The sequence below is a fragment of the Dicentrarchus labrax genome, unplaced genomic scaffold (assembly GCF_905237075.1).
Source record: "Dicentrarchus labrax unplaced genomic scaffold, dlabrax2021, whole genome shotgun sequence".
Classification (NCBI taxonomy): Eukaryota; Metazoa; Chordata; class Actinopteri; family Moronidae; genus Dicentrarchus; species Dicentrarchus labrax.
In genome coordinates, this window is record NW_026136704.1 from 18,375,341 (window position 1) to 18,402,923 (window position 27,583).

General features: G+C 37.9%; 2 protein-coding genes across 7 annotated transcripts; both read right to left on the reverse strand.

The window, feature by feature from the left end:
* Positions 1 to 637: 637 nt before the first annotated feature.
* On the reverse strand, positions 638 to 15,299 carry foxn1 (forkhead box N1). Of its 6 annotated transcripts, none has more exons than XM_051398197.1 (9): positions 15,258 to 15,299; positions 8,525 to 8,675; positions 7,722 to 8,057; positions 6,916 to 7,011; positions 6,653 to 6,774; positions 6,385 to 6,481; positions 4,230 to 4,437; positions 3,624 to 4,064; positions 638 to 2,485 (listed from the first exon to the last, which is right to left on the reverse strand). In XM_051398197.1, exons 2-9 carry the CDS (start codon positions 8,654 to 8,656, stop codon positions 2,190 to 2,192), a joined length of 1,728 nt encoding a protein of 575 aa, XP_051254157.1. In that variant the 5' UTR covers positions 8,657 to 8,675; positions 15,258 to 15,299; the 3' UTR covers positions 638 to 2,189. The 6 variants fall into 6 exon arrangements, with proteins under 6 accessions (XP_051254157.1, XP_051254156.1, XP_051254161.1 ...); XM_051398196.1 differs by lacking the exon at positions 15,258 to 15,299 and adding an exon at positions 14,867 to 15,211; XM_051398201.1 differs by lacking the exon at positions 15,258 to 15,299 and adding an exon at positions 14,862 to 15,211 and having other exon boundaries at positions 6,653 to 6,699; positions 7,737 to 8,057.
* Positions 15,300 to 19,157: 3,858 nt separating this feature from the next.
* On the reverse strand, positions 19,158 to 27,419 carry LOC127362008 (solute carrier family 13 member 2-like). The gene is made up of 9 exons (XM_051397256.1): positions 27,371 to 27,419; positions 23,630 to 23,736; positions 23,422 to 23,558; positions 22,876 to 23,135; positions 22,709 to 22,756; positions 22,426 to 22,583; positions 21,790 to 21,885; positions 20,645 to 20,782; positions 19,158 to 20,322 (listed from the first exon to the last, which is right to left on the reverse strand). Exons 1-9 carry the CDS (start codon positions 27,417 to 27,419, stop codon positions 20,194 to 20,196), a joined length of 1,122 nt encoding a protein of 373 aa, XP_051253216.1. The 3' UTR covers positions 19,158 to 20,193.
* Positions 27,420 to 27,583: the final 164 nt, after the last annotated feature.

Sequence of the window (27,583 nt, forward strand, 5' to 3'; positions counted from 1 at the left end):
AAAGTAAACAGTACAGTAAAATGAAATCATGTTGAGCAGACAAAAGATTATAAAAACAGCAAAGCATAAAAAATCTGAATCATAGGATATAATATATATATATAAATATAAAATAACAGCAATGAAAACCAAGTAACTATAAGCCATAGGGTATACTGCTGGCATTGTGTTCAACTTTATATGTTTAAAATAGAATTTATTTTGTCAGCCCCTTTTACTTTTATTGGAGAAGATTTATTCCCACATATCATGTTACCTGATTCAGTAGTTAAAAATTATACAGTATCTTCTCTAATAAAAGTATGATTGAGTTCCAGATCCAGGTTTAGAAATGTACCATAGTCCAATAAACCTTTTAAGAGCAGTGAATAAAGAACCCTTCCAAAAGACATAAAACGTTCATTAATCACTTGAGTCTGATTTTCTACAAAAAAGTTATCTTATTGGAAAATTCAGAATCCATGCAATTATTCTTAATTTCTCAAAGCAAAAAACAGAAAAAAACATGCTTGTTGGTCCCTTGGTTCACATCTTAAAGTCAGAGAAACTTTTCCACCACAGGAGCCTTCCAGTGTCAAACTCAAGTATCAAAGTGAAATAAGAAAATAAATAAGAATAAGCAAAACAGTCAAAAAAGTTAAAATAACACTCTTTAATTAGTTTATGAACATACTCTTACAAAAACAGAAACTCAGTAACCCAAAAGTGCTAAAATAATGTTATCTATATTCTCCATATATATTTATATTTCCCCTCATGTTTGTCAGGGCGCTTAACTACAGAAAGTAAGAACTAAAATATAATTTAAAAGATGAGAATTACATCAGAAGTGTCTTTGCTGCCATCTTCTGTGACAACAGTCTTACTGCACTGTTGCCATGACACTACATATCATCATCCATCAGGCCTGCACTGGTATTAGACATCAGTGTAAACAAATGTGAGAGAGCTTCTCTAATGCTGAGCCCTTATCACAGTGGAGCCAATGGCTGCAAAATATAACATACATATTAAATACATTATCTCACAGATCTGCTTTTAATAGAAATAATAGTGTTGTTAGCAATATTGTTTTTTGATTTATGACAATAATGTTATAAGGAGTTCGGTCTAGACCTGCTCTATTTGAAAAGTGTCCTGAGATAACTTCTGTTATGAATTGGCGCTATACAAATAAAATTGAATTGAATTGAATTTGATTGATTTGGAGTTTGAGAATTTGAGTCCAATATTCCTCTCTTTTATCTGTGTGTTTGGTCTCCTGAGGGAGAACTGGCTCTTTAGCTGCTAACTGTTAACAGTGGACCAAAAGTGTGAAAAAGTAGGTTAACAGTAAAATATTAGCTGAAATTCAGTATAAAGCTCCATTAAGAGAAGTGAGCTGCAGATTCAAACATTAAAAGGGTGACTATAATAATGAGGTAAGCATGATGATCCGGGCAACTGCACATTTGTTGCAGTTGTCAGGTCATGGAAAGGTGCTTAAGCAGAAGACATCCTCTAAGAATGTATGTGTGTTATGCTTTTAATATGGAGGAACTGTCCATCCATCCATCAGCTATGTCCTTAGAGTAATCCTTATCCCCTGGAGCTAATTCCTACTGACAGTGGGCAAGAGGTGGGCTACACCGGGCCAATCACAGGGCTGACACATAGATATAAACAACTATTCATGCATACATTCACACTACAACAAAATGCTGGTACTAATCCCTTGAAAACAATTTAAATTGAATATGAAAAATTGATTTACAAATGACAAAATAAAACCTCCAATGGTTATTTACAGGGACTTTGGATTAGGATTTGTAAATCAATGTGACAATACAATTTGTAAAAGGTAAATAAATAGCTAAATTCACATAATTTTGCATTTTCAATATGCAATTGAAATACAATTTTAATTCATTTAATTCAAAGTGTGTCCCTGTGTATGATTTTGCTAATTCTGTGCGTACTGAAACAGAAAAAAAAGATAGACTTTTTTATAGACTTTTTTTTATCAGCTGAACTTGTCTTAGTTCCTCCACAGAGTTTGTCACACTGTAGTAAACAGAGGATCGGATGAATTTAGTAATCACCAAGCTAATACTGTGGCATGAAGCTGCCTGCAACAATATTTCCCATTCAGCTTAATATAGTACATTGATGGCCGGTAGAGGGTGACGCAACCGAAAACAGTCAGGTCTTTACATTAAAGAGATGGATGTGGTACAGGAAGTCAGATACCCAGCCAGACTCTCCATTCCTGAATAAACCACAGGATGCAGTCCATTCAAACAGCCGTGCTGCTCTAAGTTTCTTCCAATGTCTGTGTTTTCGTCCGTGTACTCTGCTTTTCGACGACTGACAGGAGGAAGTGTGACCTGCAGGGAGCTGGTCTGGATGTTGTGGTCCTGCAGGGCAGACGTAGTGGACGGGGTCGTAAGGGTGACTTGTGGATCAGATACCAGGCTGTCGTCCCTTAACTCCTCCCACAAGTTACCTGAGAAAATTAGGAAATATCAGGTCATTGTCCAGTAAACAATAACACCTGCTGCAATCAGAAAGGAACTCACTTCCTGCTCATTTTACTTATTAATAAAGTGATTGAAAAAGAAATATAGATCATTTATGTATAAGGGAACACTAACATTAGCTGGCCAGAGTAGCTTACAGTATGCTTGCAGCCATGGTAGGCCCGACACCAGGGGAAGTAACTGAGGGTTAACCATTATTAATTTACCATGCAAAAGCCTAAGAAACACTAAATAACAACAACATAAAGCTACTGTTTCAAAATCAAAGAATACATTTATTAATCTGAGCACTCACATAAGACCGTAGCACTAGCAAGGCACTAAATATTCTTTGAATTTATTTATATGTACAGATTTTATATTACCTCACAGCATTGCTAACAGCTACTCTTTATCCCACATTTGGTTTATTGGGATCTAGTCACCCTACTTAGGAACCCTGGTGGCGCTGGGCCCAAATCGAAGTTGCATTTCTATTTCCTGTCCCGCCTGCTTTTCATCACAGGTTGCGTTTAAAGCCCAACATGCATGTTCAGCTTTTTCACACATTTAGATGTGTCTATGACAGGGTTCTGCTACTGTTAATGTGGCTCACTAGGAAACAGAAAACCAGCCATCATTAATGTAATTAATTGGGACCTTTGCTTTTGTTTATTTCACATGAAAGAGCCTGCTGAGGTCTCTGCTGGTCTGATAGCAGCGTAAGTGTTTAATTTACAGAATTGTGTTCATCGGCAAATGATAGCCAGACTTTGTACCCAAACAATATGATGCCACATTTTCACACCCTAGTTACAAAATTAAGTAAGCAACTACTAAAATGCTATGAGCAGATGCTAATAGCTAGTTAGCATAGAGCAAACACAACAATGAATATAATACAAGATTCATTTTTTAATATAAATAAAATAAAAAAATAAATATTATAATCATTTTTTAAACACATTTGGTTATTAAAGACTTATGACCAACATTATGTACCAAGCAGGACATTTTACAGTTCCTTCAGTCAATCAGTGCTCTCTGGTGGGCAAACTATGTAACTGATAAATCTGTGTGCTGTAAGCCTTTCTACCCATCATATTGTCTCTATCTGTCTCGTACCTTGCAGCTGCAGGTCAGTCAGACTGGGGTTGAGTGTGTCGATGTCATAACTGGCGTCTCCTTCCAACAGAAAGTCCTGCATGCTCCTGGGGCCAACGCTGTACTCAGCCTGCAGGGCGGCATTGTAAACAGGTGGCATCTTACCAGCCATGGGTGAGTTCAGGCCTCCAGTGGCTGTTGGCTGTCCACAGGGTGAGTACAGGGCAAATGAGTTGCTGGGGTTAGCAGCGGCAGGGAGGAGGTAGGAGGGCAGCTGAGGTTGAATATGGGAATAGTGTGGACGGCGAATGGACAGGCAGGGGGGCTGAAGCTGGGCCGGGGAGCAAGATGATGAGGTGGTGCTGTAGATAGGGGTCACTCTGGATAACAAAGCTGGGTTGGTGTAAGGTGGCAAAGACTTGAGCTTCTCCGGTCTCTCTCCCAACAGACGGTCAAGGTCTTCTGTGGAATTAGTGTGTATCAACCAAAGTTTGAATCAAGTAAAACAGATTAAACATGTTAAAAGGTCAAACATCTGTACACTACATCATAATGAATTCATTGTGAAAACAATCCTCTAACCTGTTCTGTCCTTTGGTATTTAAATCTTCCTATAAGAGGACCTACCTGGCCTCGCCATGCTCCTGCGAACAGTGACCGGGTCCTTGCGGCGCCACTTGTGCAGCTCCTCCTGCATTTTCTCCACCTTGGCTGAATTGAGAGCCCACAGACAGCCTTTACGGGACGAGTTCCCATTTTTGTTCTCCACCTTCACAAAGCACTTGTTCAGGGAGAGGTTGTGACGCACAGAGTTCTTCCATCCGTCAGGAGCTGTCTGAAAACAGAGAGGGTTCGAAAGATGAGAGAGAAAATGGTTTAAAGCAGCTTTTTTTTTTACCCTTTAAATACTGTATATATGTTTTATCAAATTGATCCATGGTACATGAGTATGCATGATTAGGACTGCTAGATTTTCTATATAAAGTGTCAGAAAATAGTAAAAGAAAAAAATCTCTTAATTAATTGATCATGTTGCCAAATTAGTTTATGTTGACTAAAGGATCAATCAAACCAATTGTTTTAGCTCTATGCAAGCTGTTCAGTTCTTAAGTGAAGTATCCATGAATAATTAAACAAGAGTCTACAGCCATGCTAGCAGCTCTGAGAAGCTACTTAGGCTCTGCAGTGCTTTGAGCTAAATGCTAACATCAGTATGCTAAAAGTATCATAAACCAAAGTACTGGACAAATAGTAATTTTGACCTGATGATGGCACTAGAGAAACAAAATTTTATGGAAATACATCCCATGTCAGTCTGGACCAAAGTGGTAGACAAACCAAACAACAGACAGACATAACTGTGACTAAAAATTCATTAATACTTCTTACATTATTTTATTTTGCATTTGTTTTACACATTATTTTGCCCTCTCTTGACCTCTCATCATATTCAATAAAGAGAGAAAAAACTCACTACAGCTCTCACCCACTGCCTGAAACACATTCAATGTCTTTATGTCAAATTAAGTTCTTACACATTCACAGGCCCTTCCTATTAAAATGTGCATTAATTTTTCCACCATCTGCAATGTTTGATGTCTGCATGCCATAGCAAGTGTCCACTCAACTGAAATGAACTCAAAGATACTTGAGAGTATTCAGAAAGTATAGAGATGTGTCTTAAAAAAAATTAAAAATACTTTGACTTTCCTTGGTGTATAACTAATGATCTGCTTCATTTATTTTCTGGCCCTGCAGCATGTGTTTAATGTGACAGGCAGCTGTTTGGAAAGCAGCCATAGAGCACCTTCTTTCATATAAATGGCATCCAATCTTTGAGCTCTTTCCAGAATTGAATTCCTGGAGTCCTTCAGAAAATGTAAATTATTTGTACATTTTCTGAACCAAGGTGCAACCCTGCAGCTGGCTAATGTAATACAATATTAAAGCACGGGGCATGAATTTATAAAGTGCTTTAATCCATTGGTCAGTAAGAGATGAAATAGTGTTGGCCCTTTTTTATTGACTGTAATCGATAGTGATCCTATAGTTGGATTATTGATTGACTACGAAGACTTAAAACTAAAAATTTAAAAAATACTCACACACTGCCTACACACACTGCCAAAATAAAACAGACACACCTCATCATTTTACTCCTCATGTCTCAACAGGTAGCTGGTCCAGGATCACCTAGCTGCATTTTTGTAGGGCTTCATTAATCATTAGAGCGATATTATGAGGGCAGATATGGTTTGGGATGATCTTTTACTTATAATAACACAAGGCAAACCTAAGTGTGAACTGTTCACCTTCCCATCAGAGGAGGACAGAGGACAGGATAAATGACCGATACTGATAACGTTCTTCATTATTTCTAAACTTCACTCAGTGTTTTCACGTCAAGAATATGATTTGTATTCATTTTTTTATACTGTTGTAAACATAAGTTAAAATATTTAATTCTAATCTTGTTCTGAATGTTAAGACAACCAGACTGACAGGAACTGTAAAGCTAATATGCACACTTCAATATCTGTTTATTTATGTTTATTTCTCATATTGTGCAGGTCTACTTAGGGTGGAAACTTGACCAATGCTTTGACCAGCCAAAGTTGACTTTAGAGATCAAATCCTTTGGAGGCAGTGAAACTACAATGGGAAAAAAATGCAATATTGTAAATATTTGACGATATGAACTGAGATTACTGTTTTTCTTGGAGCATGAACACTTCAGTGGTTTAAATTCAGCCTGTAATATAGAAAATATTAATAGTGATACCTTGAAATAGGGGAAGTGTTCAGTCATGAAGCTGTAGATCTCACTGACTGGCAGGCTTCCTGTTTTACTGTTCTTCAGAGCCATGAAGATCAAGATGCTGCAAGCATGAAGGAAACACTTTTACATTAGCATTATATATTATTTATATGTTGGGTTAAGTGCAAACAAAGCACTTTTTTCAACATGTTAAGCACATAAGAATTATACACATAATATTGGTAAGCAATAATATAGGTGTTGTATATGGTGAAATGTTACACAGTGTTACCTGTATGAGTAAATGGGCTTGGGGAAGAGGGACTGTGTGCTGTTCTCCTGGGGTGATTGAGTGGAAAGAGAATATTTTGAGCCGTTCAACTGGTCATTATTATGATTCAGTCTTGATGAGACCTATAGAGGACACACACAAACACACACACACACACACACACACACACACACACACACACACACACACACACACACAAATATCATGACCTGCGAACCAATAAAAGCCACAGCATTCCTCTACGGTTCATCCAACACACTCACCTGTTGCAGGGGGCTCAATGAGCTGTAGGATGGATAGCTTTGAGACAAGAAGCAGGAGGGCTCTGCTGGTGCAGCTGGTTGTTCTGGATACGAACTCTGCAAGTATAACAACATAACAGGAGGCTTTTTCATATTTGCTTTCATATTATGCTTATTAAATAGATTTTTTTTAATGTAATAAATACATTTTGCAAATCAATTTCAGCCTAAAATTAACTTTGTGGCATATACCTGGTTTCTTTTGGCCACTTGGAGGCTGCAGAAATAGGTAGCGAAGACAACACTGACATACGGCAAACTTTTAGCAGACAATTGCTGCACAGTTACAGATAAACATGAGAGTTGTGTTTCTGTGCACCTGTTGATTATAAGTCCAATAGTCACTTTCTTTTAGCTCCGTTTTTGGTCTCACACCTGAAGGATATATATCGGTCTCTTTGTATCTGTCTACCTGCTGAAAATGACCCCGAGAATGAACCAAAACAGTAAAGCTATGAGACAGACAGCTAAACAATGAGTTGAAACTCTCTATGAAGCTCCATAAAGTTCTGGCAGGACCTGAAGATTCAGATAATTCTCTGTAGGTTCATCAACTCACAAGCAACAAGCAACTCCTTTCACATTGTCAAATTTGATCCATTGCTATTCTGTGTGTCAGTGTCATATTCCTAACAGTGTAGTGCATCTTTTTCACATTTCTGGTCATCCACTATGTTTATCCACTCCTTTTCTTTCTCATTCATGATATAAACTAGTTGTTTTGGACTGCACAAAGCCTTCACTGAAAAAACAGGTGAAATTAGTACCAGAAGTATAGAAACCTGAAAGCTGCCATTGTATTGGTCCCAGGATGTTGGTGCCTCGCCACTGGAGCTGTGTGAACAAGTGTCAGGGCTGCACACCTCCTGCAGACAGCTGAAGGAAGACGAGCACTGTTGGAGACAAACTGCAGCCGTCACTGCTCCATCACTGAACTGTCGATGGTATGGATGGAAACGGTCTGAGTCTACGGGGCCTCGCTTCAGTGCTGATCCTGAACCGACGGTCCCATCAGCGCTGTGCCTCCTGTTCAGAGCTGCAGTCCTCAAGCTGAAAGTGTTGCTGTCTTGCTGGGTGAAGCAGATGTCCCTGCTCTCTTTAATCTGTGGTATGATCATCATCACAACAGATACAAATTAATCATGATCTAAATTATAGTATACACAAAAGTTGACAGTTGACATGTTGTCTCTCTCTACACTCGAATTCATAGACCAACAAGCTGCCCAGATGCCTTCTGGGAATCTCCAGAAGGCATTTAAACCTCCTCTCTCAGTGAATAAACCACAGAGAACTGTCTCAGCCTTTCATGGTCACATACATATTTCAGCACTTATTAGATAATTAGATGCTACAGTTAGCAGCTGCTTAGCTTTGCTTAGCATAACGACTGAAAAACAAGGGGAGAGGGAGAGCCTGGCCATTTGCCCAAATACATTCAATTTAATTCACAAACAACCCCACTCATTTTTAGGAGTCTGTACACACTCAGAACTGATTATCTATTTCTAGTGTTACACAGAAGAATCTGTTTTGGGTTAGGACAGAAACGCCCAAGACAGCTCAGTACCTGTGATTCTGCCATCTGCTGGCAGAAGGTCCCACAGGGCTCGCAGGTGTGTAGGTTGGCCTGAGGGGTTGACGCTTGAGACTTGCTACTGCTGCTGCTGCTGCTGGGGTAAAACGGCAGGGAGTCTGACATTCTCCACCAAAATCTGCTCCTGTGAGGAGATTTAAAAAAAAAAAAAAAAAACAGGCTAAATTTGAGATAAAAACTGGCATCTGTCTTTAGTCAGTGGCATTTTTCTGGCCCAAACTCAGGCAGATGATTCATCTTAATACAGACTGGCTCAGCAGCGGTCTGCGTAAAAACATTAAAGTTTTTGTTCCAACAGTTGGATGTTTGACACTAAAAGGGATGTTTTTACATTCATCTACTGAAAGAGGAAAGTTTATCTGTGCTCACTGAAAATCAGATTTCCACGAGAAGTCAGTCCTGGTCCAGTATGCAACTAACAGTATATAAGTGATATAGGAACTTGAAGTGCAGATACACTGAGAATGGACTTTACAGTGAAGTAGGAAACATTTTGTGTCCAGCAGGAAAACTTTAGATATGAAAAAGGTTAAAGCAAAGTTAAGCATATAGTTAAAGCATATTCATAGTTTAATGTTTAATGAAGTAGAACAAGTAGATGCCTTTTTAAGGTTAATATGCAAATTCTATACATTTGTTTGCAGAAAAAACATATCAGACACATTATTTTCATTCCAAGCAGACTGTTTGTGTTTGTCGTACATTGTCTGGACGGGATTTCTAGTGCTGCCAATTAATTCTTTCCTGTGTCTTTATGCAAATCTAAAGTTGTTGCTGGCTCCAACTCAAGAATTTGATGTCAGCAACAAAGCAAAAGCATTTTCCCACAAATGCCAAACTACATGACAAACTAAACATGGCATGATAGAGAGTGCTAACATGAGAAAGGTTGAATTCATTTTCAGTGGCAGTTTATTAAAACAAAAGTTTGATATTAGTGGATGTCTCCACCATTTCTCTCTCACTGTTTGCATGGATTAATAAAGTACATATCTTATCTTATATGGGGCAGGGGTTTGCACGGCTGAGTGTAAAGAAGAAGTGTTATCTGATCCCAGCGGAGGTGACAGACACGTGGCCCGGGTTCCAGTAAAGGTAACCTCAACCCCGACATAAACCAAGCTCATTAAAACTGCCAACAAACCATGGCTGTTAAGTCACGTAAAAGCCAAATCCTGCTGAGGCAGAGAAAGTGTGACCGGCCTCTTCTGTGTGTGTGTGTGTGTGTGTGTGTGTGTGTGTGTGTGTGTGTGTGTGTGTGTGTGTGTGTGTGTGTGATGAGAGAGAGAGAGAGAGAGAGAGAGAGAGAGAGAGAGAGAGAGAGAGAGAGAGAGAAGTAGCAATCGTAGCTCTTTCTGTTCAGATCAAAGGGAGCTTAAGTGACAGGGTGAAAGTTGAGAGACTGCCTTTTTACCACTGTGGCAACAAATCCTCTCATCTGCTTGACAGACACGCTGCCAGCAGCCAGAACGGATGGACTTACAGTAGAGAAGGAGGAGATTCTCCAGTGTGAAGACCCATGGATGGACAGGTTTACCATGTACAGATGTAGTTTCTCTCATGTGGTAACACTACATTTCAGTCAGAGAGCTAAGCATCCAGTTTTCCCCAAAATTAATTACCCAACAATCTTAGAATAAACAGTCGTTTAAAAAAACTGAAATCCATCTATTGTATAAAAAAAACTTCCCAGTTGTTCCTCTTTATATCGATCCAAAAAATGATGGTGGCTGGAAATAACATACATCCTTGTTCAATTTGTACAATGTGATTCAAAATTAAAGCAGCATTGTGAGAATCAATAGAGACAACGTGTTATTAGTTTGTAGCCTTTTATGTAATTAGTTTGCGTTCGTTGCTTTTAGGAGACACTCAATGACAATCGATAGTGGCTTTAACAACACTGCCCTTGTTCATGAGTTGGCAGGGTATCGAGACATGCCCATTTCATATTTCTTGGCTACTGTGAGATTTTCCTGACAGTCTTAGGAGTGGTTCTCTTTTTTCTCAGCCGAAATGTTTAAAGAAGCAACAGCCTTTGAAGTAGGAATCCGCCAATTGGGAAATCCTGGGCCGATTCCAATGTTTCAAATTTAGCCGATGCAGATAACTATGGATTTTTGCTGTTATATAACTCAAACTTCTGTGCCACGTAAACAACAACCTCTACAAAGATAAATGTATCTGCCTTGTTGCAGCTCAGTCTGTTTCTCTTCTCATCTGAGATGTGACGCAGAGCTGAACAGCCGCTCACTGTCCGCACTGCTGCATGGAGCACGTTGGTGTTTGTGTGCAATTTGTGCCAGTGCTTCCAATATCCAAGTTAATAACCAACAACAACATTTAGACTCTGCAAAACTGATGAGACACAACAGATGAAAAATCAGCCGCTGATATTGATGAATGCCGTCTTGTTTGCCAACAGTCAGTCAGCAACACCAATATCGGCCAATATCGGTGTTGATGAAAGACTTCAGTTTAACCCACTCTGTTTTAATGACATTGCTGAAACTATGAGTGTAAATTGGTAATCTTCCTGTTTCATAATGATCCTCACTGTTAGACGTTCTCTGGTTTCTGTTGGCAGCTATTGCAGCCTTGAGAAATGGCAACTCTCCTGCACTCTTTGACTAACATGACTATGGACTATAAAACTTTTTTTTCACTTTCATGCAACACTGTAAAACCAGATAAGTTAATTTAACTCAAAACTTTGCTGAAACTGATCACATCAAAATGGATTTTTTTAGGTTAAAAAATATTTTTGATTTAGCCGTTTTTACTAATAATTTTAAGTGACACTAATTTATTTTTGTAAGTTACAGAAACATTCCTGATTAAGTTGTTTTTACTAGGTTGTTTTGTTTTAAAATAAATAAAGACTTTAAATTACTAAAGCTACAACAAAACAATAATGTTTTTTTAACTTACATAATGTAGTTAGTTTTACTTAAAAATGTTAATGAAATCCCTTTCAACAATTTGTTTTGTTAAATGAATTTATCTGGTGAATAGTATATTGAAAGAGGAATGACTCTGATTATGTATTCTTGTTTTAACGTATGGTAATTTTCATTGATCAGCTTCACTCTTAAATTTAACACCAATGTTGGTTTAACCCATGCATTATTATTTCTGCACATTATAAAGACTGAGTGTATTATGGTTTTAGTTACGTTGACCAGAATAAGCAGCATGTATGAATCATCTTATAACCTCTTTTAGTGTTTTTAGGCAGGTGCCCATATTAAGACGCAAATAGGTTTTGTTTAATAGCCAGAAGAAAAGGGTGCAACGAGATGATGAGTGATGGAAACATGGCATTTATGTTCATTTCAGGTTTCAGTATGGGGAAAATTACATTTTCCTGTACATCAGGATTTATTCATTTAATTATTTCCATTGCACTTTGTCTCATTTTATTTTTATCAGTACATAAAAACAGGTGCATGTAAACCCACCTTATAACATTCAATCCACTTGCTGAAGCCTCATATTAAATAAAAATCTAAAACACATTACGAGGAGATCTTTTATAACCAGAATAAGCATGACGAACGATTACAGAAAAACCTGTTTCAGTGTTTTGTTTGTTTAAGATTAACTTTTGGCCTTTATTTTGATAGGAGGAGCTGAAGAGTAACAGGAAGGCCAGGAGAGAGAGAGAGAGAGAGAGAGAGAGAGAGAGAGAGAGAGAGAGAGAGAGAGACAGCGAGGTTGAGATGCTACAAAGGCCAACGGGTTGGAATTCAACTCGTGCCGCTGTGGCAACTCAGGCTTGGTACATGAGGCGGCCGCTCTACCAAGTGAGGTACTGGGGTACCCCATAGTTTTAAAACAGACTTGAAAAATGTGAGCCTATACTGTTACATACACCAGCACCTTCTGTCAGTAAGATGTGAATGAGTTCCTTGCATGGAGGGGTCAATTACTGCCAACACATCCGATTGAACTTAACATGTTAACAGTGTAGCTTAGAAAATACACAATACATGCAAATTACAATATACATGATTCTAATACACTGGGCTAAAAGTATTTTTAATTGTGTATTTAATGCTGGTGCATCTGTGACTAAATCCAAAATTTAGCCTTATGATTTTCAGTTGCTTTGCTGTACATGCAACCCTTTCACATTACAGAGTCGTTAGTTTCAGTTTTAATATAACGAATATCACCTAATAGAGCTGTAAGTATTGAAGCCATTGGTGCTGCAGCTATTTGCAGTGGTGAAATGTACCTATACATTTTTTGAACTACTTTATTTCAATATTACCATTTTTTAGAGTACATCTACTCCACTATTTCAGATGGAAATATTGTATTTTGCTACTATTATTGTGATATTTATGTGACAACTACTACTCACTTTTTTACAAAAACATACAAAACATGTGATCATCTTTTTAATGTTAATGTATATAGTATTGTATAGTACATAAAGTATGAATGTAAACTACTGTAACGCCTTAATTTCACCCCCGGAGATCAATATAGTACCTATCTATCTATCTATTAGCCCCACCTCCACCAGCTGCAGCAATAATAGAAAATATAAAAATGTAATACTGACAGGGGCCATTCTGCTGGCTAATTAGTATTTTCACCTTTGATACATAAGCTCCTTTTGCTGATTATACTCTTTCATTCATAACATTTTGAATGCGGCATCTTGAAATTGAGTATGTTTAAATTGTTGTTTTGCTATACTTTCACTTAAGGACTTTTTCCACAACTGAGTTTGAAACATACATAACTAAAAAAAAACTCAATATATCTGTGGATCTGCCAAATAATATTATTAAATAAACAAATTTAAGAAAACTTTGCTCAGTTTTGATCTTCAAAAGAGAGCGTTTCTCTCAGTAAAACCCCGCTGAATAAAGGTGATCTGCAGAAACATTTTCCCAATAAGAAAATAATGTGGTCGTTTCTGATGTAACAGAGCCAGCGGTACAAATTAGCCACAGGACTAGGAAGACAGCCAATTTATAAATGTAACCAGTGAAAGCCAACAAGTTGTAGATAAGAGAGCGTAGTGTAGAGTTTGTTTACAATATTTGATTTTATCTTTGTGGTTTGAATGAATTAACAAAAGCTCGGGGTTTGGCTGATAGGGTTTGGAGGTGAAATACTTTTCTGGTCACAGTACAGTGACATCGGCTGACCAGCTGCATGCAATTCTGAGGTATTTGTACTTTACTTGATTATTTCCATTTTGTGCTACTTTCAACTTCTAACATTTCAGAGACAAATTTTGTACTTTTTACACCACTACATTTATTTGACAGCTTTATTCTGCAAAATGATTTTGTAAAAGATTTTACATAAAAATCAGCCGTATGATCAGCTTATAAAATACAATTTGTTAATGATTAAACCAGTGGCTGTTCTACTTGTTGTTGTCCCATTGTTGCATCTCAAATGTCTATGAGTTGTTGATGGGACTTTTCCCCATGTTACGTTTCAGACTTTAACTGTATGAATCCCAAAGAGATCAAATTGTCCCAATATTTCACAAAACGTCAAAGATTAGAGAAAAGTCCAAAATATGAATATGAATTGTAAGTATGAAAGAAAAAAAAAACAGCTATGGTTCCGTAAGTCCTCCTTATTTTCAAATATTGATACCAGATATTACGTATGCTGTGAAACAGGGACAATGCACCCCATTACATTATTTTGTTGCGTTACCATAGTGCTTTATTTTGATTGAGCTATTTTGTTAAAACTGTGTGAAATTATGACATTATCACCACTTTTAAAAGTAGTGCAACAAAAGAGTAAAATTGTTCAGTTTTGTTTTTTCATTTTTACAAACTTCACATCGTGATCCCACATATTGTGGATCTTAAAGTAAATATATTTTATCCCAAACAGTAACTATTCCAACTTCTTTGAAATAGGCAATAAGAAAGCAATGCACCTTATATATATAATTAAATATATATCTAAATATAGAAAGTGTAGAGCACACATACTTTACACAAAGGTTTATGAAGTGGAGCTCACGTGTAATGTGTAAGGTTGTAAGAAGACAAGAACAGGTTTATCTGTTATCCTATTTGTCAGGCTTATATATGTGAGTATGTTGTCAGTACATTAGATGGCTGCCACTCAAAGTTCACAGAGGTTAGCCAACATTCATCACCCGCAGCGGTGTCAAAATTATCAAGACAGTACTCTGTTCTCTCTTAATTTCTATATAAAAATGACATAAAACAGAGTGTAAATCAAGTGTATAGTAAAAAAGAGCACAATTGCAGCAGTTTATATCAACACCAATCATATAATGGAAAAATGTACTCACCTCACCTGTCTAATCAATAACTGCCCTCACTCTTCTTTGTGGATTTTGTAGCTTCAGATTTTCCTGACCTGCAATTTATGTCAACACCTGAGCCCACTTCTGTGCACCTCGTACCCCCTTCACCCTGACAGTGAGCCACTTCTATTAGATTGACTGTCTAAATATGTAAGTATGGAAATGGTTGATGGGCTGGTTTCAGATTTTGGCAGCTCTGAATAACATCCTCATTCGATGTGTGTGTGTGTGTGTGTGTGTGTGTGTGTGTGTGTGTGTGTGTGTGTGTGTGTGAGAGAGAGAGAGAGAGAGAGAGAGAGAGAGAGAGAGAGAGAGAGAGAGAGAGAGAGAGAGAGAGTTTGGCACTTATCCAGGCTAGACAAGATATAGAGAAATAAAAACCTGCTGCAACAGGTTCCAAAACATCTACTGGTGCAGTCATTGGCAGCTGGCAGCGCTCTCTTCCTCCCTCGATCAGTCTCTCTTTGCCTGAATGGTTACTTGTCTGAATGGGACATAAGATACACTACTGATCACAGCCAGTGGCAGAGAGTGGGCACCGTGCCCTGGTTTCTGAGCTCGCCCATGGCAAAGGCCATAAATCTGTAAATGTGATCTACTTCAACTTAACTGCTGCGAATTCAAAAAAACGTGTGTACAAGTAAACACAGGCAGGTTAATTTGTGCATTTAAGGCGTGCAACATGTAAAGTTACAAACTGAACCAAAAGCACTGGCTACTCTACCACAAACACAAGCAGTCAATCTGGAGATTTCAGTTTCTGACTAATGTCATAACTAATGGACATACCTACCAATCCGGCTGTTGTGGTCTGCAGGACGTGAAGTCAAAACTAATATCAGAACCATCACGCAGCTCCTACGCATGTTTTAAGATGCTCCGCGTGGCATCTTTTTTGAGTATTTTAGTTTTTTTCTCTAGAGATTTAAACTGAAGTTCCTCTCTGGGCTGTTTAAAGTGACCGTATTTGGCTCAAAGAGTAAGAGAGGTAGAGAAATGAAGGAGAAAGTGAGAGAGGGAGAGGGAGTAGAGGTATGTCAATACAGGTAGATTCCTATCCTATCCTCCCAATGAACCAGGAAAACAGTAATAACCTTAGCTCGTAGCTATACCTTGAACAAACCCTGTCCTCAAAGAGAGGGTGAGGCAGAATGAGAGAGAAACAGAGGATTAATTACAGATTGAATAAACTCTTGTGTTACACTGCAAGGCCTCTGCAGAGCAAGGCTACTGCTGAAGGCTCTTTCTGCCAAACAGTGAGTTCTTAGGGAGGGTGTATTGTGGGAACAGATTCCAGAGGGCACGTCAGTGAAAGTCTCATTGTCTTCTGGGAAAAACATGCCCCGGTGCTCAGGTGTTCTCAGTTGCAATATCATGTTTTGCAGAGCTGATGATGTTATCGAGCCTTTTATAGTTTAAAAGCAACAAAGCTCTAATCATTTTAGTGAAGCTTATAGACAATTTTAGATATCAGCCTCTTGATTTATTTCACTGATCACACAATGATTATAATACATAATGACAGAAAGACAGGTACTTGCCATAAGAACAAATAATCATGCCGACAATATGCAAATAATTGTGCACACATTCTTTACTCTGCTATAAAACATGTTGTCATCCAAGTGGAATTTAGACAGGCTGAGTCAATATCTTTGAGTCATCCGTCTGGATCTTTGTCAAAAGATGAATGAATAGATTTAGACTGACCAACTTGGTTTAAAGTAATCTGCCAAAAAAAGTCGTACAAGGCATTCACTCTCTGTGAAACCTTCAAGCTGCTCATGCTGTCTCTCTGACCCCTGTGTCACAGCAGGTACTTTGACTTTGTCACATGACTGATCATGGCCAGAAGTGTAAATGTGCTCAACATTTACATGCTACGAACATGCTCGAAACAAAACGTCATTGTCACCTGTTGCAGCGACAGACAGTTAGGGTCACGGTTTTCATCTAGCGCCACCATCTACTAACATGCTAAACTAAGATGTCGGACATGGTAAACATTATATGTGCTAAACATCAGCATGTTAGCATACTGATGTTAGCATTTAGCACAAAGCACCACTGTGCGTCCTACAGCCTTACAGAGCTGCTAGCATGGCTTTATAAATGTAACCACCATTATCATGATGACTGACGATATGTGAAACTGCGGTGCTGTTGTGTTTAGGTGCTGTGCCCATAATGATGAGGATGAAACGAGCCACACCAGTAACAAATTACACCAGTATACCAGTGTGGTCATTAAAGTTGAAAGTTGAAAATGGGGGATCGATAGATGAAATAGTAACCAAACCTGACTGCCCAAAGCATAAAACCCTTTATCTTGGTAGGTTTTTTTTTGATGAAGTTCCTGGTTAACTATTTTGATTTATGACCCTGTAAAATGAAGATTTGTTCATTTTTCCTTCTCAGATTGTTTAGTTTGGATGCTTTCTTATTGTCTGATGTCGCACCAGTCCTCAGATCCCAAATCCTAAAACAAACTACTCCTGACATGAAAGAAGAATTGTCACTGACTTATTTTGTTGTTGTTTTTTTTGTGATTGAAACTCAGGTGAAATTTATTGTTGACCTATTGCATTAATCATCAATCGTCACCAACATTTTTTAAAACTGAGCCAGGCAGGAAACAGGTGCAAAAATGTAACAAAGGTCTTCAGGCAGAATGGAACCACTGTCAATGAGATTACTTTTATATTATTAACCCTGAAGCTAAACCACAACAAAATAGTTGAAAGTAACACACCCCTTCTCTGGAACTGTACTGGGTTGATGAAACTTTTCTTGTGTGCCACACCTGTGCAGAAGCAGGTACTTTAACAATACTAAAACTATGCAAATGTTGTGGTTTGTGTATGAAGCAACATGTTCTACATTTCAATTTTATTAAAAATTGTATCAAGTTTTAATACTTTTTTTTTTTTTAAATTAATGATTTTCTCTAATAAAAAATATATTTTGATCTCAGGCAAGGTCAAACGATGAGTGTAGGATAAGGTAAATTAATATCTAATTCTATATTTTATGTATTCAGAAACAGTGATTTATGGGTGTCTTTTGAAAATGCAGTGGAAAACATTCAGTTAGTCCCTGAGGCAGTGAGATTTATCACTTTCTTCTCTTTTTGGCTCAGGGTGAGGTTATATAAATATAGAAATTGCCTTGCCTGTCCCAGGGATGCTTCATAGTAAAATGTGCAGCTGTTCCCCCAAATGACTGCTCTCAGTATCTTAAATTCACAATTACCATTTCATCACTGAATCCTTACTAAAAAACAAGGTTAAAAAATGCTTCCCAAGGAGATCATAGTTGCAAATGATTATAGATCATATTGATTCACATCCCACTAAGAACCATTCTTGCACATTGTCAGTAACATAATACCAAATACTAACAATCCACCTGAGCTTTGCATCATACATGCTGCTTGTTGTTTATCTATTTAGAAGTCACAAAATGCAAACTTAGATTACATTATGATTGGAAAAAAGATGACATGAAGAGGTTGTCTTACCTCTGATAACTGACATCCATCACACCTCCACTAACTTCCATTACTGTGAGAACCAATTTAACGAGAGAGAGAGAGAGAGAGAGAGAGAGAGAGAGAGAGAGTGAGAGAGAGAGTGATGGCTCTTCCTTCGAATTATGCCGTTTTTGAGTCTTTACCAGAAGAATGGTCGCTAGATTAAACAAAAATTTTTTTGATTTCATAACTGCTTACTCGTTTGACCTTGTACTGTAGTTTCACCATTTTAAAATCCCCTTTTCACATACAGTGGATATACGGACCCCTGCCAAGGAGTTCAATTAAATGTTTTCAATCAGTTTCCTATAATTGATTCCCCTTACCTTCAATTCGTCTTTCTCCCACATTGACCCCTTGAAGGGATTTGCCTTCTATCCTCTTGGCTCTCTTTAAATCAATTGTGGACCCAGTGGTCTTAATCCTATGGATGGCAATGAGATTTGAGGCCATCATTAAATTTAACAGTCAAAAACTACAGTAAACCCATGACCGGGCAGCATCTCTACTCCAAATATTTATTTTCCTGGAAGCTGAATATATACAACACAAATGAGTAACTACAGTTGAGAAAGTAGGGATGATTATTGTGGTCTATTGCGTAAAGACTCTCCAGTCTACATGTATGAAGCCAGGAAACAGTATCTGCCCTCAGAGAACCATGGTTACACATGTAACCTTCAATAATGTTTAATAACAAGAACACGTCATACCTGCCCAAAATAGTAATAACCAGAGGTATGGACTCGAGTCACAAATTTGATAACTTTCAACTCGACAAAATCAAAAAAGACTCAACTTGGATTTTAATATCAGTAACACTTAAAGACTTCAACAAAACCCAAACATTTAAAAGTATGTCATTTAAAAAGTGTTCCACAAATCAATTCATTTCCTGAATCAAGTAACACTATTCATTCCCAGCAAGTCGATATTTAATTCCCCAGATCTCCTTTGTTTGAACCAATCAGGTTGCAGCAGAGAACCGTGAAGAACTAATGTTACGTTACTGAGCGCCAGTTAGAAAAAGTTATACCATAGACAATTTTGTTTTGTTCATTCTGTTGTTAAAATGCCATTACATTTGTCGAGGAGCACATTATGACTTGTTTAGCACTTAAAACTGAAAATTTTGTACTTGAGTGGAAAGATTTGAGACTTACTTGTGACTTGATGCAAAATGATGACTTGGTCCCACCTCTGGTAATTAATTAGTATATGATGATACATCAAACAAAATAATTTTATTGTTTTTCAATGTCTGTTAAACTTTAGTTTATTACATTAGGATACCATAACACTGTTTATTACAGACGCAATAAGAACTCACAGTATCAAAGTTTTGCCACAATATACTTCTCACTGAAACCCAGACTGGAAAATGCTCAAATAAACACTTGTTTTAAAATAACATTTCTTGTAGGTGAAAACTGTTAATCTTAGAAATAAATGATACCGTTGACTCTAAAAGCATTAAGCTCTGATGTGCTTGACTGTCCAGAAGATGATTTATCTTAATGAACTGAACTCAGATCACTCAAACCCCTCAACAAAAGGTGCCCAAGTGTTTCCAGTCAGCATGTTCAATGATATCGAAAGCTGTGTCAGCACTCAAGGACGGGCCTCGCTGCACATCAGGCTGTACTTGCTGGAGTATTCGGGGGAGATTTAAAATACTTAATCGCCTGCCAGCCCAGTCCTCCACTGGTGGAATCCTGATAAATAAGCAGATATTGTTAATCTCCCCCAGATTCTCCCCTGTTTCCATTTTCTTTCAGTTCATATTCAAAGGGTTTTGGTAACATTAACCCAACTGGGAAAGGTATTCAGCTGGAACATGGCCACGCCCCACGTGTTAATGGCAATGTTGATGGTTATGACTTCAAGCAAGTTCAGAATGAATCCAGCTTTGGCCTGGAACAAATAGAAAAATTATACAACATAAATCTAATTATATTTGGTCCAAAGCAATACAGTGTTTTGTCAACGCCTTATCAGGGTTGTCCTTATAACAATCTAATAATATTGACAACATTGACATTATATTTGCTGCTCAGTCTGCCCAAGCTCAGTAATATTCTGTTATTATTATTCAGGACATTGCTTGTGTGCAAACAGATAATAATGATCAGATATAAGGATTAATATAAGCTGCTTATCTAAAAACTGGATGTGAGCCTTTACCCAAAACACTGTGGGCATACTCACTTATAGGGTCTTTACTGAAAGGTCTTACCATGTCCATGACTTTAAGGTTGCCATAGGAGAAGGCGATGGCGTTGGGTGGAATGGCTACAGGCTGCATGAAAACCAGCGAGGAAGAGATGGTGCAGGGGAGCATGACGTACAGCGGCTGTATCTTGATGGCGGTGGCCTGGATAAAAGAAATTAAAAGGACCGTCACACACATGATAAACAGGCAAGTCTAAATCTGTCAGGGCCCCATAGTGGGGAATCTTTTTGAAAAGGATTAACCAGTGGCTACAGAGAGCAACTCTGTGTGACCTCAAGCAATAACAAGTTCAGAATTCTTAAACATTTTATTTTTACATGAATATATGAATGCTTTCATAGATAACATACCATCAGACTGAAAGACCATGAAATAGATTTTAAATAAGTCACATTTGACATTCCCGGTAGCCAGGATTTTGATTTAAAATTTTAAAGTACAGACCTATTTCTGAAGAATCCCTTAACATTGTAGTTTGAAGTACTGGGTATTCTTTCCCAAGGTGAGAAATTTACTGTGGCACCTCAAAGTCTGCATCCTACCAAGTGTGTTAATCATTGTGTCACTCTTCTGTGTACAAAACACACTGTTTTTCCACTTTATGAGGAGTCGCTAAGACCTTGTCGCTTATAGGCAGAAGCAGGACACGCTTCACTTAAGTTACCCAGGGAGAAGAAAATACTCATTGACACAAAAGTAATTTGTCTAAGGAACAGCACAGCATGAACTGTTGTACAGGCTTGACCCTGGTGCTATCAGGCTACAACTCAGGAAGGAGTTGGGATAACGTTTATTATAAAACACTGAATCAGCGAGACGAGGTTCTCAAGGTAGTAAAAGTTGTTGACTATATCTTTGTGTGACAGATTTGCTAAAACACGCTGCAAACATAAAATGCGGTGCAACAGTGCAGCTTCCCATTTGTGCTGCTGCGCACCGATAGAAAATATATAAATGAAGTTCCTGCCTTCTTGCTTCAACCTATATAGTCTTATTCCTCTTAAAATGTGCTAATTTGTGTATTTTTCACACAATTTATTAACGCCGCTGGATCTCAAAATGTGATCAAAGGCGATTTATAATAAAACATGTGTACCGATGCACCTGCTGCACACATAAAATTATCAGAAACATGCTAGCTGACCTACCTTCCTTGGACTTCCTCGCAGCATCTCGGCAAATTGGACAGGATGCAGAAGAAGAGGGTTGACATTAATATGGCCACGGTGCCATCTGTGACATACCTGATGAGAAAACATATTTAATTTCTACTGCATTAGCTGTATTAACCTCCTGAATAAATCCCCCAGACTAGACAGATGATTACAAGGTAGGGTCATCAATTCAAACATCTGATAATACTGGACCATTCAAAAGGCTACAGACTGGCTACATTGATACAGCCTTAATAGCAAACCCTTCCTTATATTCTCCTCCTAGACAGGGCCATTCCCTGATGAACTGTTCTTCACTTCTTTACTTTTTCACTGAGGAATCATGAAAGCTGCGTAACAGTTTATGTACTCATGGTTTGTCTTTGTTCTTTTTCCCTAAAATGTAATTCTTCATTAGTTGCTTCCCCCTTTATTATAAATGACATAATTATATAAAATTTTTGGCTTCTGAAGGGGTGGGGGGGGTGAGAACCACTGCTCTAACAGAAGGGGCTGCTACTCCTGGTGTTGCCACATGCTCAGGACCAGGAGATGAATCTGCATCTTGCCTTGTGTGTTTATTCGTATATATGTGCAAGTCGTACTCATCAATCTGGCCTTTCAGGGTGCCATTGGGTGTGGTTCCAGTGGGAGTTGCCAGTTGGCAGCGTAACAAACACTCAGGCTCATGCCTTTCGTCAGCTTCATATACTTCTCCTCCCTCTTCAGTCGGCGCTGCTCGGCCTCTGGACTCCTGTCACAAACCTCTGGAGGGACAGTACTCACACCTGAAGCATTAAAAAAAACATCTGAACTTTTGCTTCTCTACTTCTATGTTCTGTTAAATTTGACCTTTTGTTATTCTTTTCTAAATCAGGCTGTTATGTCAAAGACAAAGTTGAAATAAACCTACTTGAAGTAACATAATTTTCCTTCATATCTTTGCTCTCATCATCTTTGTCTGTAAAACACCACGTAAACAACAAAACAGTAAAACAACAACACTAAAAAGGTTAACAAAAAGACTGTCACTGACACACACACTCACACACACACACACACCCATACACACACACACACCCATGTTGATGCTGCTGTCCTTTGGTTTGAGCTCCCTGTCACTGCTTTCTTTGTTGTCACCCATCTCAAATGCCTGGTTTTCCTGACCCTCCTGTGGGGTGTGTGGTGCTAAGGCTATAATCCCTCTCTTCAGCTCGGCCTCTGTCTCACACAGCTGCTGCAGCACAGCATTGGCGATGGGCAGCATCATGGCTGTGGAGGCCGTGTTACTGATCCACATACACAGGAAGGCCGTGGTGCTCATGAAACCGAGCATCAGGCTGGAGAGGGCCTGAGACAAATGATTAGATAGAAGGATGAAGAAAGCATGTAAAGGGATTTGAGTGACAAATAAATCGGCCAAAAGTATGTGAACACTCAAACATTACACCCACGTGTGTGTCTCATTATGAGGGCTTTCAATAAAAACAGCCCCAGATCCAAAGCACACAAAGGTTATTGGGCGGGGGGGTATCCACATACTTAATAATGTAGCTGCTATATGTATGTATATACATACATGTATATACATGTATGTGTATGCATGTAAAGAATAAAGTTTCTTACAGAGATGGCTTGACCCCCACAATAAGCAGAACTTGAAGGGCGATCGTCCTGTGCAGGTTCCAGTGCTCGACAGCGATGGCCACCAGCAGCCCACCAACAAAGGGCATGTTGGAATCTTTCAGGTACTGGATACAAACCTGGATAAGGAAAGAAAAACTGACTCCTTGATCCTTGGAAAGAGGCAAAAGACCAAGAAATGGCTGATTACAATGTGTGTATGCAGTACGTGGTTAGAAATACGTTGCCTGATTCCATGATGCCCATCATGGGGTAGAGAATGACGGAGAGCATGGCGGTCACAGCCAGAGGGATACACTCAGGATTACACAGGATTATTACAAAGCCACATTTTGCCTCCTGTAATGACAGAAAAGGACTGTGTTGCTTAACATTACACAGTAAACATTACACATAAATGGTTCTATACCTGGGCTAACCTACAGTGCTATAGTTCAGTATAGTGCCATTATAACTGTGGAAATCATCTTGAATAAATGTGTTTTTAACTAGAACAGGTTTTTCATTTTACAGTTGAAACATTTGCAGGCAGTCTATTTATAATTTATAATTACATAAGACATTTCTTACAAGCACAAAGTTAACTCTACTGCTTTGGTCTGCTTAGCTGGCTGGGATCTCTGGGACTTTTTGGCATAACTACTGTCTAATTATAACTAATGTCCTGTATAATGGCTTGTAATTAAGGGTGAACACCAATATCTCAGATAGATTGTGGTCTTTGATTTAATGGAAGTGACTGAACTCCTGAACATGAGCCCACTTTTCAATGTATTATAGCCAAAGATTACACAGTACAAAGAGTCACCGACGGAGGCCTTTTCTGGACATGCTGCAGCTAATAAGACAATGTAAAGCAATGAGTGTCCCTCCAGACTGATGTCTTTGATCCTCTATTATTATTAGAGGTTACCCCTTTCATTTTGTTGCAATGGTTTCCCAAAATGTGTCTGCAGATCTGGATGCAGTACAGTTAAAACTGTAGTCTGTCTTTCTCAAACATACCTTGTGGATTGAAGAAATTAATTTGGAAAAACATGATAGTGCAGAATTAGATTTGCATTTGACTCAAAACACCAAGTATAATTATAAGTGAAATAGTAATAATACAACCTCCCCAGTGAAGTCAAGTCAGTAAATATGGAGATTCCTAATGAGCTTCTACACTTCTCTCTCCCCACACTTTCAGTCACTTTCATTACAACACTCATGGACAGCAGAATCAGCCCTTATTTGCCTCATTAACTTCTCAACATATCTCCACAAAAACAAATCTTCATGCCCTAATCAAATAACACCTTTCTCCAATGTCATGCTCTAACATCAAGACAATCTCTCCAACCCCTTTCCTTATGTATCATGCATTTACAAGTTTTATCACATCTACTGTCAGCGCATGATGGCCTTTGCACAGCTTATTCCTATAATTACACTTTAGTAGTAGTAGTAGCATAATGTATGGCTTATATAATTGTTCTTAATGCAATACACATTAATATGACCAAGTTATTGATGACAAGGCTGATATTCCGTTGTGTTAATATAACTTTTGTAGTGTAAAATTATATCTGATTATATATATATAGTATATAGATAGATAGATAGATAGATAGATAGATAGATAGATAGATAGATAGATAGATAGATAGATAGATAGATAGATAGATAGAACGAAGAAGCCACAAACAATGGCCCTGCCCTTACTCAAGGAGAAAATAAACAATTACAACAACAAAATAAATAAATTATAACTGAGATAACATAATTTATTTTTAAATATTTGTACATTAATAAAATGTGCTTAAAGTACATTAATATATGTATTGTATACTTTTGGACTCATATGCAATAAGCCATGCAGATATTTCCTATGACAGAAAAACAAAAAAAAATTAAATTTATTTTCTTCTTTCTATAACTTGCTTTATTTTCATTCATTTATTTACATGTTAATTTGAGTTGTGTAAATTAAAATGTATTTAATTACCAAAATAAAATAAACTACACAAAAAAAACCTTCTTACCGGGGTTGGTATGATCAGTGGCAGAGGCAGGATTAAAAGAGGTGTTAAGACTATCACAATGTAATTCCTGTACCTCCACAGCCATGTAAGAAATCCAGCCATGATCCACCAGGTGTGATGGACATCCAATGTATTGAAGAGTCGGAGGAAAAAAAGAATTAGTCACACGACCGTAATATTTATGAGACAGTAACAGACAAACTCACAGTAGGCTATATGAATGTATATATATACATTGTATATAAAAAAAGATTTAAAATTAACTTTAGAGTGAGGGGCCTTCATGCACAGGGTGTGTTTTGATGTGTTTAGAAGGGTTAGATAAGGTAGGCAACCAGGAGCAATAAGGTGTTAAAGATAAAAATTATGATTATTGAAAGGCCTATCACTGACACTAGTTCACACCTATATGGGCACTTGATGCAGCAGTGGTAAAAATAAGGTGCAATCGCAGGTTGTCAAAGTGAGCAACACACATTGGACAAATTCATGAATTAACATGGCATCTATAGATGTTTAATCCCAAAATACACCAAATAAAGCTCCTGAACACGCCTGATAGGAACCACAAAGTGATACATTTATTTTCCATGTCCTGTACAAAGAGTAGGAAGGTGTAATGTGTACAAAAAAACAAATCCATTAGGCCTTGCAAATAAGTCATGTGGGCGTAACTTATGAGAAACACTGTGATTCCTTTGAAAAACCTCCCAGAGACGAGACAAACCAGATCATCATCCTGTAGCGTGTGTGTGTGTGTGTGTGTGTGAAAAAATGAAAAGGTTTTGGAGGAGAGCTGATGATTGACATTTTATTTCCTAAGCTAACCTGTTTGTTGTCCTATTAGCTTGTAGCAAATCACTTAGAAAAACAAAAACATGATATAAAACGATTGTCAAGCTGCTAAGTGTAGGGTGTGTTTATGACTGTAAGTCGCATCAAATTCTGTATTCAAATGGTTGCAATCTGCAACTTGACTGCAGGATGCCACTGAATCCTACACAATGGTCATTTAAACAGATACAACAGTGCAACATAGTGTTCTGCAACCCCTTTCAAATAGCAGAAAAACTATTTAAAAAAAACAACAACAAAAAAGATGTGGGGGAAAAAAACATGGTGTTTGGTGTATTATGGTGTTTAAAAGTGTTGGGTAACTAGAACATAATAAGCACTGTAGTAGGGTGTGTTTATGACTGTAGGTCAAATTCTAGAGAACATTACCGATTACCAAAAGCCATGTGAGGCAATGATGGATTATGATTCTGGGCGATCTAAATAAAGAAATGACATGACTGACTTGATAATACTGGCAGGACAATTTCAAAACAAATAACGTTGCTTGGTAACAAAATTGACTTTTGCTGTCCTCAGAGAAGCAACCTGTGTTGTTAGTTGTTACCTTGTTTCTGTTTGTCCTCTGCTACTCTTGTACTTCAATGCACAATATGCATATTTATCATGTTATTTTAGTTCAACATATGCCGTATTATTCTACACTGTAACAAATTGCTGTAAATATACTGGATATTTTGCACAGTAGTGTACCGTTTCCAATTAATACAGTTGAATACTGTAAATTCTGATCTCTTTGAGGAACAAAATATTAACGGCAAGCTCCTGTAAAATCTTACAGTAAAAAGCAGTATTTATTTATTTTTTACAGCAAGCTACCTATAATCTTACAGTATAATATAGTATTTTTTTCTTTTTCAGTTAACTTTTAAATCAGACTGTTTAATAGTTCATCTGAGCAAAATAAAAACTTAAATGAAATTAAAACTAGGCCCACACATCAGTGTTTTTATTTGAGATTGAGGACACAATAACAAGAAGATGAAGAATTAGTTTTTATCCGGACTCTTAAACTGACAGGACCAAACTGGATGGAGCACTTGAGGCATCACCTGCTGCTTTCCTCACCATTCTCTCGTCAACGGCGCAGCGCACCCTCATCCATCCTGTCCCTGTGGCTTTCTTAAGAAGGTAAATATAATCTTGCAAAAGTCAGCATAATGCTAATGTATGGTTGCCCTGAGGTGCAAATCACAACGGCAAATCAGAAAACACAACACAAAAAGAGAAAACACAACGGCAAATCAGAAAACACATAGATATGG